This window comes from Acomys minous, assembly GCF_964271855.1.
Source record: "Acomys minous genome assembly, chromosome: 11".
NCBI classification, from domain to species: Eukaryota; Metazoa; Chordata; class Mammalia; order Rodentia; family Muridae; genus Acomys; species Acomys minous.
The window spans coordinates 7,970,547-7,985,094 of record NC_140492.1 but is presented as its reverse complement, the minus strand read 5'-3'; the positions used below and the strand labels follow the sequence as shown (position 1 = coordinate 7,985,094).

At 50.4% G+C, this 14,548-nt stretch overlaps 1 protein-coding gene across 1 annotated transcript in view; it reads left to right on the top strand.

The window, feature by feature from the left end:
- HUNK (hormonally up-regulated Neu-associated kinase) overlaps window positions 1–12,427 on the top strand; it is a 115,158-nt gene extending 102,731 nt beyond the window's left edge. The window contains exons 10-11 of the mRNA XM_084800537.1: window positions 5,419–5,599; window positions 9,040–12,427. Coding sequence (XP_084656663.1) covers window positions 5,419–5,599; window positions 9,040–9,698 — 840 coding nt within the window. The 3' untranslated portion in view covers window positions 9,699–12,427. The remainder of the gene's footprint in view (window positions 1–5,418; window positions 5,600–9,039) is intronic.
- Window positions 12,428–14,548: the final 2,121 nt, after the last annotated feature.

The window sequence follows — 14,548 nt, the reverse complement described above, 5'->3', positions numbered from 1 at the left end:
TCGCCTGTGCAGCAGCATTTACACTGGCGTTGGCCACACACCAGATAATGCGGCCTAGCCAAGTTGACAATGGAATTAACTGTCATGTGATCCAAGGACCAACCCCTGAAGCCCTCTTTCCCTCTCCTGAATCCTGTGCACGGAATCCTGTGGAGAGTTGGTCACACCCCCGACACCCCCTCAGATGGGTTGGGTGCCTACTGTGCAGAATTGACCATGCGTCTCTGTCTTCCACTCCTGTTTCTACTGTATGAGACATGTGGGTCTGCAGCCACTGTAGGGTTTCTGGTTCTATGGTAGACTTATGAGTCGACCCTTCTTTTTATAAACTCACTCATAGTTTTGTTTTGTTCTCCACAGCCAAATCTGGCTTTCTCTAGCATTTTAGGCATAAAGGAACCAGTACCACCTGGCTGATGACATCTGGGAATACTGGCCACCTGGGGTGGGAGGGGTGGGCACCTGGCTCGTGCCCTGAGCAGCCAGGTGATGCTCCCTGATTTCCAGGCAAGCTCCCATAGAGTTGCACTTAATAGAATTCACCAATGGAAGCGTCTTCAGGTGGGTGGAGCTCATCCCCCACCCCCACCCCCTGGCTCTCCCTGTGCTGGAGTCACCCTCAGTATGGGAGAGAAGCCATTTTTCCCAAGGGGCAGCTCGGCAGCCCGAGTGCCTGCCCTGGTTAAGTCAGCGGTTGGCATTCTTAGATTCTTGCTGATGCTTGCAGAGCTGGGAAGGACCACACTTCTAGTTAAAGGTGGGGGTACATCTCACCCGAGGTGATGGTAGTTGCTCACGCTCACAGCAAGTTGTTGAGAGCCAGGGATGGATTCAACTGCCAACTCTTCCCATGGCTGGTGCTCATTGGTGACTGGCCTCCACTGCCAGTCAGGAGGAAAGACCCTGAAAGGGACTGGATCCTTGGAGCTTAGGGCTTAGCAGCTGAGGACTGACCCCAGCCCCCAGGTTGGCTATTAAGAGTGGATACACATCTGTCTGTATACACTCAGTTCATGTCGGTTTCTTCCATTGAATGGTTCAGGACACTAAAGAACTTGGTGCAAATCATCCTTTCTGGAGCCATGTGAAGCTTTTCTGTCACTGTTGTCTGTGTGTCTCTAAGTGGGTAGAATTGGGAGCCAGAGGTCAAGATTCTGCTTGTGGGCCTGGAACAGTGGCTCAGTGGACAAGGTACGGTTGCTATGGTGTAAGGATGTGAGTTCAGACCCCTAGAACCCACATAAAAGCTGGGCGAGCATAGAGGCCCACCTGTATGTAACCTCAGTGCTCAGGAGACGGAGGATGCTGACGGCTAGCTCACTTAACTAGCCAAGTCTGTGCTCTCCCAGCTCAGGGAGAGGCCCTGATTCTGTAAATAAAGTAAGCATGATTGAGTGACAACGGTGTCTATCTGGCTACACACACACACATACACACACACACACACACACACACACACACACACACACTCACGCATACACACATGCATACGCACACACACACTCACGCATACACATACACACACACACACACTCACACATACACACATGCATACACACACACATACACACATGCATACACACACATACACACATACACACACACACACACACACACACACACACACACGGTCCTCTCTGGTCTGACTTGCTGATATAGCACTGTCCTGTGCCTAGAGTCAAGACTGTGAATCTCCCTATCTGTTCCTAGCCCTCATGGATGCTAAGGACAGACCAAGGAGACTCAGGAAAGCCAGGTCCCTGCCAGCCCCAGCACAGGTGGGTGGGGCACACACTCTCAGAAAGAAGAGTTTGGTCCTTTTTCTCTGAGGATCACTGTCTGTTATGTAAGATGTTGTTAGTCTCTTGCTCCCCAGGGGATTTCTCTGGGAGAAAATAGGCTAAGCAAGTGAAAAGGTCTAACCGGGTGATCGCAGGCACATGTTTGGGGCAGTGGAAGCAGCTGGTTAAATAAACTCAGTTCCTTTAGACAACTGAGCTTCCATATGGGCCTAAGGTTCACCCCCTTCAAGGAGCAGCAGGAGTGAGCTCTGACTGCTCCCTGGAAATAGGTACTGTGAAATCTCTGTGGAGATGTGTGTTCTGAGGGTTTGCAGGGCATGCTGAGGCAGGCACAGGCCCAACAAGGATGGCGCTAGCAGGGCTACCTGGCAGGTTTTGGCCAGCAAGCAGTTTCCTCCTCCTCCTCCTCACATAGAACGCCCTCTCCTCATTGCCAAGTATTCCTTCCTTCACAGGAAACCTGTTCTTACAGCCAGCCTGGGGCTCCCTCTACAGAAGGACCCTCTCATCTTACGTGCTTTTTGCCTGGGTTCAGCCTGGGTGGTGAAGCTGGTCCCAGAACCTTCTATAACCCGAATCTTAAACTATCAAGACCCCCCAAAGGGGCCTGGTAAGGAGCCAAAATAGGTACCCAACCAGCTGCTGGCAGCCCTCCCATGCCTGGGGCTACATAGCAGCCTGAAGGAGCCTTTGTAGTTTTGTTTTGTTTTTAATTCTAAAATGGGTAGATGCAATTTGATCTTTTCTATCAAATTTTATTTTGAAGTGTGTTGCAAACGTGCATCTTGTGTGTGATTTTTCTTCCTGCTTGAGGTATTAACAGATAGAAATGGTGACTTTGCATAAGAACAGAGAAATTAAAAAAGAAATTGAAGTGGTGACACACACCTTTAATCCCAGCACTCGGAGGCAGAGGCAGGCGGATAGCTGTGAGTTCAAGGCCAGCCTGGTCTACAAAGTAAGTCCAGCACAGCCAGAGCTGTTATGCAGAGAAACCCTGTCTTAAGAAACCAAAAAATAAAGAGAAAGAGGAGGAGGAAGAGGAGAAGAAGAAAAAAATTGAGCAAAGAAAGTTCTTCCAGACTTTTCAGGACAGATCTAGCATATCCTCTGTCATGCCAGACAGGGGTGTGTGTGTAGCTGGCTGACTGACTGTGCATCTATGTTTGCGCGTATCTGTTTGTGTATGTGCCTGTATGTCTGTCTATGTGTGTATGTATGTGCCTATTGTGTGTGTGTCTATGTGGCAGCTTTGTGTGTCTGTCTGTCTGTGTGTGTGTATCTGTATAATTTATATATATCTATATATCTATCTGTGTTGGTCTGTCTGTGTCTGTGTGTGTGTGTGTGTATGTGTGTGTGTGTGTCGGTGTGTTTGCTATAAAGCTTGTCCTCCTTTGCTGTAGCGAAGGTAGAAGGTAGACTGTGTTTCATGGAGACAGGAGCAGAGAGAAGTGGAAACTGCTTATCTCCTTCTGGCCTTCCTGTGGTCACCTGCAACACACTTCCTAGCGTTCTGGGTGTCTTAGTGCATTTTCTGTTGTTAACAACAGAATGCTTGAGATCAGATCATTTATGATCAACAAAACAGTTTTTGGTTGGTTGGTTGGTTTGGTTTGGGGTTTTTGTTTTGTTTTGGTTTTTGTTTTTTTGAGACAGGGTTTCTCTGTGTAGCCTTGGCTGTCCTGGACTCACTTTATAGACCAGGCTGGCCTCGAACTCAAAGAGATCCGCCTGCCTCTGCCTCCCAGAGTGCTGGGGTTACAGGCTTGTGCCACATATCTCCCAGGGGCAGTAGCTCCTGGGAGTGGCACTGAAGACACAGCACCATCACTTCCCGTTCCTTCCCAGTTGTCCTTTGCCGTTGGTGAGCCAGTCATAATGAGCTTTCTCCCAAGGCCCTGGGCATCCTTGTTGGGAAAGGCACTTTTGTGAAAGTGCAAAGCTTTTCAGCACATGCATGAAAAATTGATGAGCTTCCTTGAATTGCAAATCCTCTTCAACTTGACGGCAAAAGAATGTGGAAAGCTGCCTTTTCCCCTCACCCAGGGTGAGGTCAGGGATGCCTTGGCTGTGTTCAACAGTAGACAACCCATGTTGTCCTCAGGGCCAGAGAAAGGGTTTCTCCTTCTGCAGCTGCTTAGTGGCTCCACCGTTCCCAGAAACTTGAACTCAATTAATTTTAATTCAGTTCAGTTTCTACTGACCTTTCTCCCTCCCAATAGCTGCTTATAATGCTGTTTCTCAGTGCCTGGCTCGGGGCCAGAGGCTGTGGGGTTGTAGGCAAGTCAAACAGTCAGGTCCACTCCCATTAGAGAGATTAGGATCTGGTTCTATAAAGATAAAATCTACAGCTAAAAACATGGCAGCATACATTCTAGATCTATACGTAAATGCTCCCATGCTGAAATGGTAAGAAAGGGTTAGGGACCTACCAGGACATCCAGCTCCGAAGGGTTCACACCAAGCATACTGGGCCTAGTGTTAAATGGAAGCAGCTGTCGCTCTGTGTTTGCCAACTCTTCATTGCAGTTGGGATCACAGGGTACCACTCGATGGATGGATGGTAGATGGGTGGCGGGGGCAGATTTAGAATTTTGAGACAGGGTCTATTTGGGCTTTTTCATTGTTGTATCATCTAACTTCTAGGACAAATTATTTTGCTTCAGAGTTTTCAGGCCATAGGGGTAAGGGCATAGCAGAGCTGTATTATCATGGCAGATGGAAACAAACAGTGATAGGAAAGAGGCCAAGAAAAAATGTAACTGACAATAACACATATTCGGTGATCTCTCTCTCTCAGCCAAGCCCCGCCTCCCTAAAGTTCACTTCTCCCCGAACAGCTGGTGCAAGATTTGAAGCCATTAAAAGATGCATGGATGAGGCCCTGGTGAGCTCAGGGCCTCAGAGTTGCCCTTGGAGACACTCCCAGGAGCAGCCTCTCTAAAGCCCCTAGGCGCTGCTCAGTCCAGTCCAGCTGAAAGTCAAGATGAACCACAGCCAGGTCTCACTGTAGGTCAGGCTGTCCTTGAACTTGACATCCTCCTTACTCAGGCTCAGAATAGTGGAATTATAGGTCTGCACCACCATGCTTCAAATGCACACAGTAGGTCTTTAGAACTCTGAGTTGTTTGCTCCTTAGTTCCTTCAGACTTTTCCAGAATCCCAGATCACATACGGTGCCTTTGCCCGCTCTGGAACATGTTGACACAGTGCAGAGGAGGCGAGCTAGAGAGGGGCCAGGTTTACTTGTTTCCAGCATGGCTCCCCGGAGGATGGGTTAGGCCTCAGCCTTCCTCTCAATCCATACCCTGCAAAGTGTACAACATTTAAAAGATGAATTCTTCTTCTGGGTGGTGGTAGTGCACACCTTTAATCCCAGCACTTGGGCGGCAGAGGCAGGTGGATCTCTGTGAGTTCAAGACCAGTCTGGTGTACAGAGCAAGTTCCAGGACAGCCAGAGCTGTTACTGAGAAACCCAGTCTCAAACCACCACCATCCCCTCGCCCACAAAAAAAGATGAGTTCCTCTCAGCTATTCGGATAACTTTTCAGAGGTGAATCCTACAGTATATTCTGGTGGGTGTCTGAATATGTATGTTCACTTTGATTTGAAGGATAAAAAGCCCAAAGAACAAGAAAAAAAAGGCGATTTTCTTCATCGTCCATTTTCCAAGAAGTCAGACAAGAGCCTGCCTTCTCATAAACAGCCTTCAGCCTCACTCATCACACAGATTCAGAATACGACAGCCATGCTCAAAGACCGGAAGGCCTCCAAGTCTGGCTTCCCCGACAAAGGTGAGTCAGCTCCACTGTCCTGCTCACTGATGGTGGCTGTGCGGGCTCGTGGCAGAAGTGGCTGTGTGGGCTCGAGGCAGAGGTGGCTGTGCGGGCTCGTGGCGGAGGTGGCTGTGCCTCTGCCCATGTAAGGCACCAGGACTCAGGGGCTAAGCAAGGGGGTGTCGACCTCCTGTGCTAGCTTTGAGAAGACAGGGGCAGGCATGTGGTATAATGGAAACAGACACTCGGGTACATAGTGCTGCAGGTACATAATGTTGAAGGAACAGACATAGAGACGTGGCAGCAAGTCTTCAGGGTGTGCAGGATTATGGAAGAAGAGTTGAGGTGCATAGAACTATAGTGGCAGAAATTAGGGCAGAAAGTATTGTAGGAGCAGAGGCTGGGGTGTGTGACACTGTAGGAGCAGAGGCTGGGCTGTGTGACACTGTAGGAGCAGAGGCTGGGGTGTGTGACACTGTAGGAGCAGAGGCTGGGGTGTGTGACACTGTAGGAGCAGAGGCTGGGGTGTGTGACACTGTAGGAGCAGAGGCTGGGGTGTGTGACACTGTAGGAACAGAGGTTGGGGTGTGTGACACTGTAGGAGCAGAGGCTGGGGTGTGTGACGCTGTAGGAGCAGAGGCTGGGGTGTGTGACACTGTAGGAGCAGAGGCTGGGGTGTGTGACACTGTAGGAGCAGAGGCTGAGGTGTGTGACACTGTAGGAGCAGAGGCTGGGGTGTGTGACACTGTAGGAGCAGAGGCTGGGGTGTGTGACACTGTAGGAGCAGAGGCTGGGGTGTGTGACACTGTAGGAACAGAGGTTGGGGTGTGTGACACTGTAGGAGCAGAGGCTGGGGTGTGTGACGCTGTAGGAGCAGAGGCTGGGGTGTGTGACACTGTAGGAGCAGAGGCTGGGGTGTGTGACACTGTAGGAGCAGAGGCTGGGGTGTGTGACGCTGTAGGAGCAGAGGCTGGGGTGTGTGACACTGTAGGAGCAGAGGCTGGGGTGTGTGACACTGTAGGAGCAGAGGCTGAGGTGTGTGACACTGTAGGAGCAGAGGCTGGGGTGTGTGACACTGTAGGAGCAGAGGCTGGGGTGTGTGACACTGTAGGAGCAGAGGCTGGGGTGTGTGACACTGTAGGAGCAGAGGCTGGGGTGTGTGACACTGTAGGAGCAGAGGCTGGGGTGTGTGACACTGTAGGAACAGAGGCTGGGGTATGTGACGCTGTAGGAGCAGAGGCTGGGGTGTGTGACACTGTAGGAGCAGAGGCTGGGGTGTGTGACGCTGTAGGAGCAGAGGCTGCGGTGTGTGACACTGTAGGAGCAGAGGCTGGGGTGTGTGACGCTGTAGGAGCAGAGGCTGGGGTGTGTGACGCTGTAGGAGCAGAGGCTGGGGTGTGTGACGCTGTAGGAGCAGAGGCTGGGGTGTGTGATAACTGTAGGGTTAGTGATCAGGTAGATGATTGGGGTATGAGTCTGGGGGTCCGTGGCTTGCAGGAGCAGAGGTTTTGGTGCATGGCATTTTACGACTGGAGGTCAGTTGTATAAGTGTCACAGAAGCATGTCAGGGCATAGGAATTGAGGTAGATGTGCCAAATGAGAGATCAGCGCACACCACACTCTGGGGCCGAGATGGAGACACGAGGTTACAGCAGTCAGTGGGATAGATTCATAGGGCAACGGGAGGAGAGCAAAAGCAGGTGCCAGGCTGTAGGCTTGTTGGAGCTTTCCTCAGAACCATGGCCCCATGAGGCATTCAAGTATGCCTGAGCCTGAGTTCTGGACTGATGGTTGGATTTACTGACCCAAGTTCAAGTCCCAGCTGTACTGTTTGTTGTGGGCTGAAGGTCTTCATTGACTCCCTTAGTTGTAACAGTCGTGGCTGTTAAAACTTCTAGGTAGATCCAATGTGTCCTGACTCAGAATCCATCCCACTGCTGATACCTGATCCATGTGAGCACCTTTTTAGGGCAGCACAGGCTTGAGATTATATGGGAGAAACACCCTGGGAGGGAGGCGCAGGAGCTGGGGCTGTGTTAATGTGCAATCTTGAGGCAGGAGTGCTCTCTATTGTAGGTTGGCTGCAGAGACTGTTTATTTTACAGGTTGCAGCATCTGATCCTGAGGCTCAGGGACAGGTGTGGTCATCTAAGGTCAACTCAGGCTTGTTGCTTTGGTTAGTGAGACCCGGGTATGGCAGCTACTAACCCTTCCTTGCCCAGAGCAGCCTGTCTTAGTGCACAGAACACAGCAGACCCAGGAGTGGAGACAGTGCTCGCCCAACCAGCCGGATCACTGACAATATTAGCCATTAATGAAATCTTACTTCTTCCTGCTGTCGCATCTCAGGCATCTGCTGCCCCGGGAGATTTATTTCCATGTCTGAGTTTTTATTTTTGTGGGCAAGGAATAGTCTCAGAGCCCTTGGCTGTTCCCAAAACCACTCCCACTGGAGAGCAGCTTGCTCCTGCAGCCGCACCACGGTGAAGTCCATAAAATGTTACCCAGTGAAAAGAGCCTGAGACAGAGCCTGTTCTGCGTGAACTTGGCTTTCCTTCCCCCAGGTGCGAAGCCTCTAGGGGTTTCCTTCTCTTTCCGGGTGCAGTTTACAAACCTGGACTCTGGTCTGTGCCAGCTCAAGATGGAAAGTCTGGGCATTGGCTGGTTGCCTTTGCTACGTTATCTCTGTTTGCTGTTGTCCAGGCCGCATTGAGTTCAAAGCCACGAAGGAGGCTTGAAAAAGGAGGGGCGTCTTCAGGCTGAATGAGCCTGGAAGCACTTGCGCTAAAGGAATGGGTCAGCTTCCAAAGTTCGGGTACTGTATGAGGCTGTTCCAAGAGTAGCCAAATTCATGGAGCTGCAGGTGGGATGGGGGTGACCAAGAGTGTGTGGAGACAAGGGAGAGCGGGTGAGCGTTTAATAGCAGGAGGACAAGATGACTGTGTATATTTTGTGTCATGTGTATGTGTGTGTGTGTGTGTGTGTATATATATATATATATGTATGTATGTATCTACGATAAACTTGTAAGAAAGTTCCTAAGGGACAGAAGTCCTTCCAGGGTCAGCATTTGGAAGACCAGACGTATGGGTGTTCAGGAAGTCAGACTCTGTACTTTCAAGGCTTTAGTGGATGTTCTAGCAGGTAAACCTCTTTATTCAAAGGCCTCTTGACAGAGTTGGTAATTTTCAGTTACCAAAGGGGCGCGGGTGTTACCCTGTGCTTCTGGTCTGGGCTCGTGTTTCCTATACTCTAGAAAGGCTTCTGGGTGCCTGTGGGGATCTCAGATGCTCTGGCTGACTCCCCCCTCTAACTAGCCGAGGCCATTTGTTTCTTCCTTCCTCCTGCCTTGTACCAGGTTGTCGCTGTCTCAGTTAACCGCGAAGGGGCACGTGGGCAGAACAGCCGTGTATGTTTTTCCGAATCTATTTTCACGGCCTTGTTTTCTTGGTGTGCAGATTCCTTCGGCTGCCGCAATCTTTTCCGGAAAACCTCCGATTCCAATTGTGTGGCCTCTTCTTCCATGGAGTTCATCCCTGTCCCGCCTCCCAGGACACCAAGGATTGTAAAGAAACTAGAGCCACACCAGCCGGGACCCGGAAGTGCCAGCATCCTCCCCAAGGAAGAGCCCCTGCTGCTGGATATGGTGCGCTCCTTTGAGTCTGTGGACCGGGAAGACCATGTAGAGCTGCTGTCCCCTTCCCACCACTATAGGATCCTGAACTCACCTGTCAGCTTGGCTCGTAGGAATTCTAGCGAGAGGACTCTCTCCCCGGGGCTGCTGCCTGGATGCACGTCACCTCTCCAAACTCCACTGCATTCCACGTTGGTCTCGTTTGCCCATGAGGAAAAGAACAGCCCCCCGAAAGAGGACGGTGTGTGCTCCCCACCTCCGGTTCCCAGCAATGGCCTCACGCAGCCTCTGGGGAGCCCCAACTGTGTGAAAAGCAGGGGAAGGTTCCCGATGATGGGCATTGGGCAGATGCTGAGGAAGCGGCATCAGAGCCTACAGCCTTCCTCAGAGAGGTCCCTGGAGGCCAGCATGTCCCCGCTGCAGCCCACAGCCCCCTCCAGCCTCTCCTTTGACATGGCTGATGGCGTCAAGGGCCAGTGCTAATCTGGGATTGGCAAGATTCTGGGCCTCTGGGGACAACAATGGACCAGAGCTATACACACACACACACACACACACACACACACAACACACCAGGGCATGAATAATCAACACCACAGTGGCATCTTTTATTCTTTTATTCCTGCCACATGATGTCCCACGCTTGGATCAGCTGAATTCCACAGACTCAAAGTCCGCACACCCAGCCTCACTTAGGGAGTCTCTGAGATGCTGAGAATCGGGAGGACTGGCCGTGGCCATCACCCGTTCCAGACTCTGCTCTAGCACCAATCACTGAGCCCTCTCCGGTGTCTTGGTGTCCCAGATGGGCTCGGAGCTGAAAGCTGCACCTCCGTTGGCTGGACCACTCAGATTTCCAGACCAGCACCGGTCCCTCTCTCCCTCACTACGTGTGTGCCTCTCATAGACTGCTCTGTCCAGTGGCCTGTCACAGTCTCACAGGGTCCATACCACGGCGAGGACGTTCACGCATCCCTGGGATTCCTTCCCAGAGGGAAGCAACCTTTCTTCTCCTAACAGTGAGTCCCTATAGGAGAGCAGGAGTGAGTCACAGTGCTAGGCCCTGGGAACCCTGGAGGACGACGAGGCCAGCAGTGAGAACCCAGATGGAAGGTGAAGACTGAAGGCCGCACTCGCCTGTGCAATGTTTTGATGGATTCTTTTTCTTTCTTTCTTTCTTTTGTGGGTGAAGCTTGCTGAGGATTGAATGAACTTGTCTAAAGAGATTCTTTATTATGTCATTAAATTGAAGTCCTTTTTTTTTTTTTTTTTTTTTTTGAGACAGGGTTTCATTAAGTAGCCCAGACTGGCTTCAAACTCATCCTCCTCCTGCCTCAGCGTCCAACGTGCTGGGATTACAAGTATATACCCCCTGTGTCTGGCTCAAAATAGCAGTTAAAACAAAACAAAACAAAACAAAAACTACATGACCACATGAGAAGTACTTTTTACTAAATTCATGTCTTTCTGAGAGGCGGCCACTCAGTTGGGTGGTGATGGTGGGCATTAGATGTCAGTGGCCAGCCTGAGGGATGACAGCCTAGCCATCCTGTGGCAACAGCAGGAGGCGCAGAACTTAGCAGCTCCAGACGGTTCTGGAGAAAGCAAGAAAGGATCCTTCAGGCAGAGCTGAGGTGGCAGGAAGGAGGCTTGCGCTGTGCAGTGCTGTTCTACGGCAGCGGTTAGGCCTTAGCTGTTCTGCTGGGAGCTGAGAGCAGGGTTGCCCGCAGGGAGCACGCTTATGGACGCGTCCCTCCCCGAGGAAGACAGTGTCCCCCCCAATGGACTCTCAGTTCACATTGTATTGTACACCTCTCCCTCCAGGATTGAACCAAAGATGCATTTCCGGTTTTGTGACTGTGCTGCCCTGTGTGTCTTTTGTGGAACCTGGTGTTGTCTGATCGTGTGCCGCTGGCGCTTGGCGGGGAGTGTCTGTGTGGATCCCACGCCCGCTACTTAGCAGGGGACTGCTCCGACACAAGTAGCACTGCCAGGAGGGGAAGAACGGGCACAAGTTGGGTCCCAGTTCGGGTAGAAGATGAATTCTGGAACAGCCTAGAATCTTTGACAGTTCCAGATATGATTGGAGACCACAGCTGTGGCCATGAAACCAGGGGCATCCTCTTGGTCCACTGATTCTAAAGTGGGCAGATTTCCATAAGGTCACAGAGCCAGCCTTTGCCAATAAGGGATGAGAGGCACTGTTACCGTCTCTCATTTGCCAGTGGTGGCTTCCTTTGGCTTCTCACAGCTCTGACTGGCAGGAAGAGAGCACACGTTTGCCTGACCCTGGAAGCAGGATGCTCTTGTTTTGGATGGTTTGGGTTAAGACCTGGGCTGGACTCACCCCCCCTTGCTAGGGCCCCTTGGGAGGAGGCCTGCTCCTCTCAGCAGCTGGTGGCGGGAAGTCTTCAGCATGGCTTCACTTCAGCTCCCAGGACCCAACACTGAAGACAGAACTCTTTAAGCAAGAGAAGAATCATCGTTTACAGACACGCTTTCTACTTGACGTGATGTGTTTGAGTTTTGATGGGTGAAGAGTCCTTTTTCACAGATAACTGCCGATTGCAAGCATCTGGCTCTGCAAGCTGGTAGGCTGTGTACCTGTGCGCTGTGCCCTGCCCCTCCCCCCTTTTTTCGTAGCTCCTTATGTCTTTTTTTTTTTTTTTTTTTTTTTGGCTGTTTAGCTTTTCTCACACATGTATGTGCCTGTGTTGGTGTTAGCTCACGGAGAAAGTGTTTCCCATTCTTCGAGAACCGCAGCAGGTGCACAACTAGGTGCCTGTGTTGCCATGGTAACCTGGACTCTGAACTCAGGTGTACAGTGAACCCAGTGAGAAGCAAAGGGGAGCCAGGAGGGGAGACAAGCTGTGTTTTGGGGTGTGCACAAACACCTGACAGACAAGTCTATGAAACCGAGTGAAAGAAGAATTGTTAAATTCCTTATTGTTTTATTATATTTATACGGGAAACTTGTTGAGTCCAGAGTGCTTTGTCTGTTTGACCCACGACTGTCCTTCCTGAGTCTTTGCCTGTGATTCCAGTCAGCTGTGGCCACTGATGGGAGTGACCGAACCGTCACCGTGTGAGGTCCAGGAGGAAGAATCTATTTTAGTTGTACGATTTGGTCATAAGTTAGGACTATATTTATGTCACTGTTATTGAATATATGTACTTTTATAATGGCTGTGAAATACACTTTTTCCTCACTATGGCTGCTTCTCTATTTATTGATAAATATTGAAACATTCAGTGTGTGGTACAGAGTACCACTGTTGACCTGAAACGCTTGGCATAGATGGGAATGGGGGTGGAGCGGGGCCTGGGAGCCTTTTCTGCTCCTCGATTCTCCTACAGTGGGTGTTTACAAAGGTTTAGGTGGCTGATGGACTGAACTGCAGCTCAGGATGACTCAGCAGAGCTCTCACGTCGATGAGCCAGGGTTTTGCCAGGAGACAGACGGATGTCCATGAATCTTGTGTCCTTGTTTTAGATCCTGGGCCAGGCAAGGGATGGAAATGTGATGGAGAGGAGAAGATTCACTGTTGGCATTGTCCTGGGCATGACACAACTCACGGCTGGTCACAGAATGTCTCTCTACAGGTGCCACCTTCCTTAAATCCTTGTGTCCCTGTCCCACAGGGACTCCAGGCTCAGCAGGTTGCGTGGCTACAAAGCAGACAGGGCCCCTGGCCCCACCATACAGGCTCACTCGGAAGTCAGACTTAAGGAGCACTTTGTAGCTCTGGCATTTTATTGTAAGAATCGCAGCATTTCAGAGCAGGAAGGACCCTAGGATTCTCTGGTCCAACCTTAGCTCCTCTTCCCCTTCCGTCTGCTGTTTCTCATTTCTTCTTCAAGGTCCTGTGCAGTCCAGGCTTGCGTGTGCTGCCGGCAGACCCAGCTCTCTCAGTCTGTGTTTTGCTGAGTAGCTTAGGATTGCTATGTAGTTTAGGCTTTCCTCGGCGTCACAATCCTCCTGACTCAGCCTCCTGGGCACTAAGATTACAGGCATGCACCACCGCCCTCAGTTACTCGGGCCTTTGTAAAGTTGATACCTCCAGAGTCCACAGGTGAACTGGCTGCCGTGAGCCAGGAGGAAAGTTGAGGGAAACCAAGCTGTATTGCAGCAAGCACTTCTGAGGATCCTGGGTGGAGCTGTCTGGGCATTCTTCAGCCATTTTCAAAATAGTAGAGTTTCTCAGGAAACTGCAGCTGGTTAAGCATCATCCCCTTCTGCTACCCTCCACTGATTATTGAAGCTTGGCGGACCACTTTCTTTTTGGACTCTCTTGTTTTCCTCAGTAAATCTTGTGTAAATAGAGATCCTTTGCTATCTACTGGGTTTGTGAGAGTAAATCACACAGAGATGTATCGCACAGTGAGACAAATTCAGAAAGAATGCAAGCCTTTTTTTTTTTTTTAAGCAGGGTCTGGAAAGTCTCTTGGTTACTGTGTTTGTTTTCTGTGTACGAGTCTCTGAGCCACAGACACACTGAGAATAATTCAAAGCAATGCTGGGAGCTGGTTCAATTTAGTGTCATCGCTTTTCAATGGAGGGAGTGTGTTTCCTGAGTGGTAAATGAGTGTATTATCTGTGGCAGCTTTTTGCTCCAGGGAGCTTCTCAGACATCTGGTTCCACAGACAGGGAGGGTACCTCTCTGAACTTCTTTGCTATGGACGTGTTTTCATGGGATTGGATGTTTGTGGGCACACAGGAGTAGTGGGGGAGGGTGGCCAGGAGGCTTGTAGGTACCTGTATCCGAGTTGGTGCACATGCAATGAGCTAGCTGGGGGAAGCCCATCTGGGACCGTAAGGAGGGAGCTATGGGACCAACTGGGGTTAAGCAGCTTGTGATGAAAGATGGGACCAGGCAGAGAGGCCACCACCAGGGAACTTAGAAGATGAGCCATGTTGGCAGCAAAGGCCTTAACTCAGATTAAGCTCTCTAACTCATTTATTTAAGCTTTATACAAGAACAAAACTCAATTTTCTAGATGTCACACCACAGACAGCTGACAAAAGGGCAGGTGGCAAGTCTTGTACTGGGGACAAACTTTTCATCCAGATGTTGGGCAGTGCTTCACCAGTGTCCTCCTTGTGAGCAGCCTGCTTGAGGGATCCTTTGGGCTTCACTTGCATAACATACAACACCCCGAATCCTAATAATTTTCTCAGTAAAGATTTCTTTCCTACACAAATTTTAACAGAACTCATGTAAAGACCATCACAGAACACAGAATTCACAGAGATGAAATATTGTAAAATCCAGAGGTTGGGGGGATGGGTATAAGGCATTGTCTTCTCAACATGACTGGACCATTGCACTCA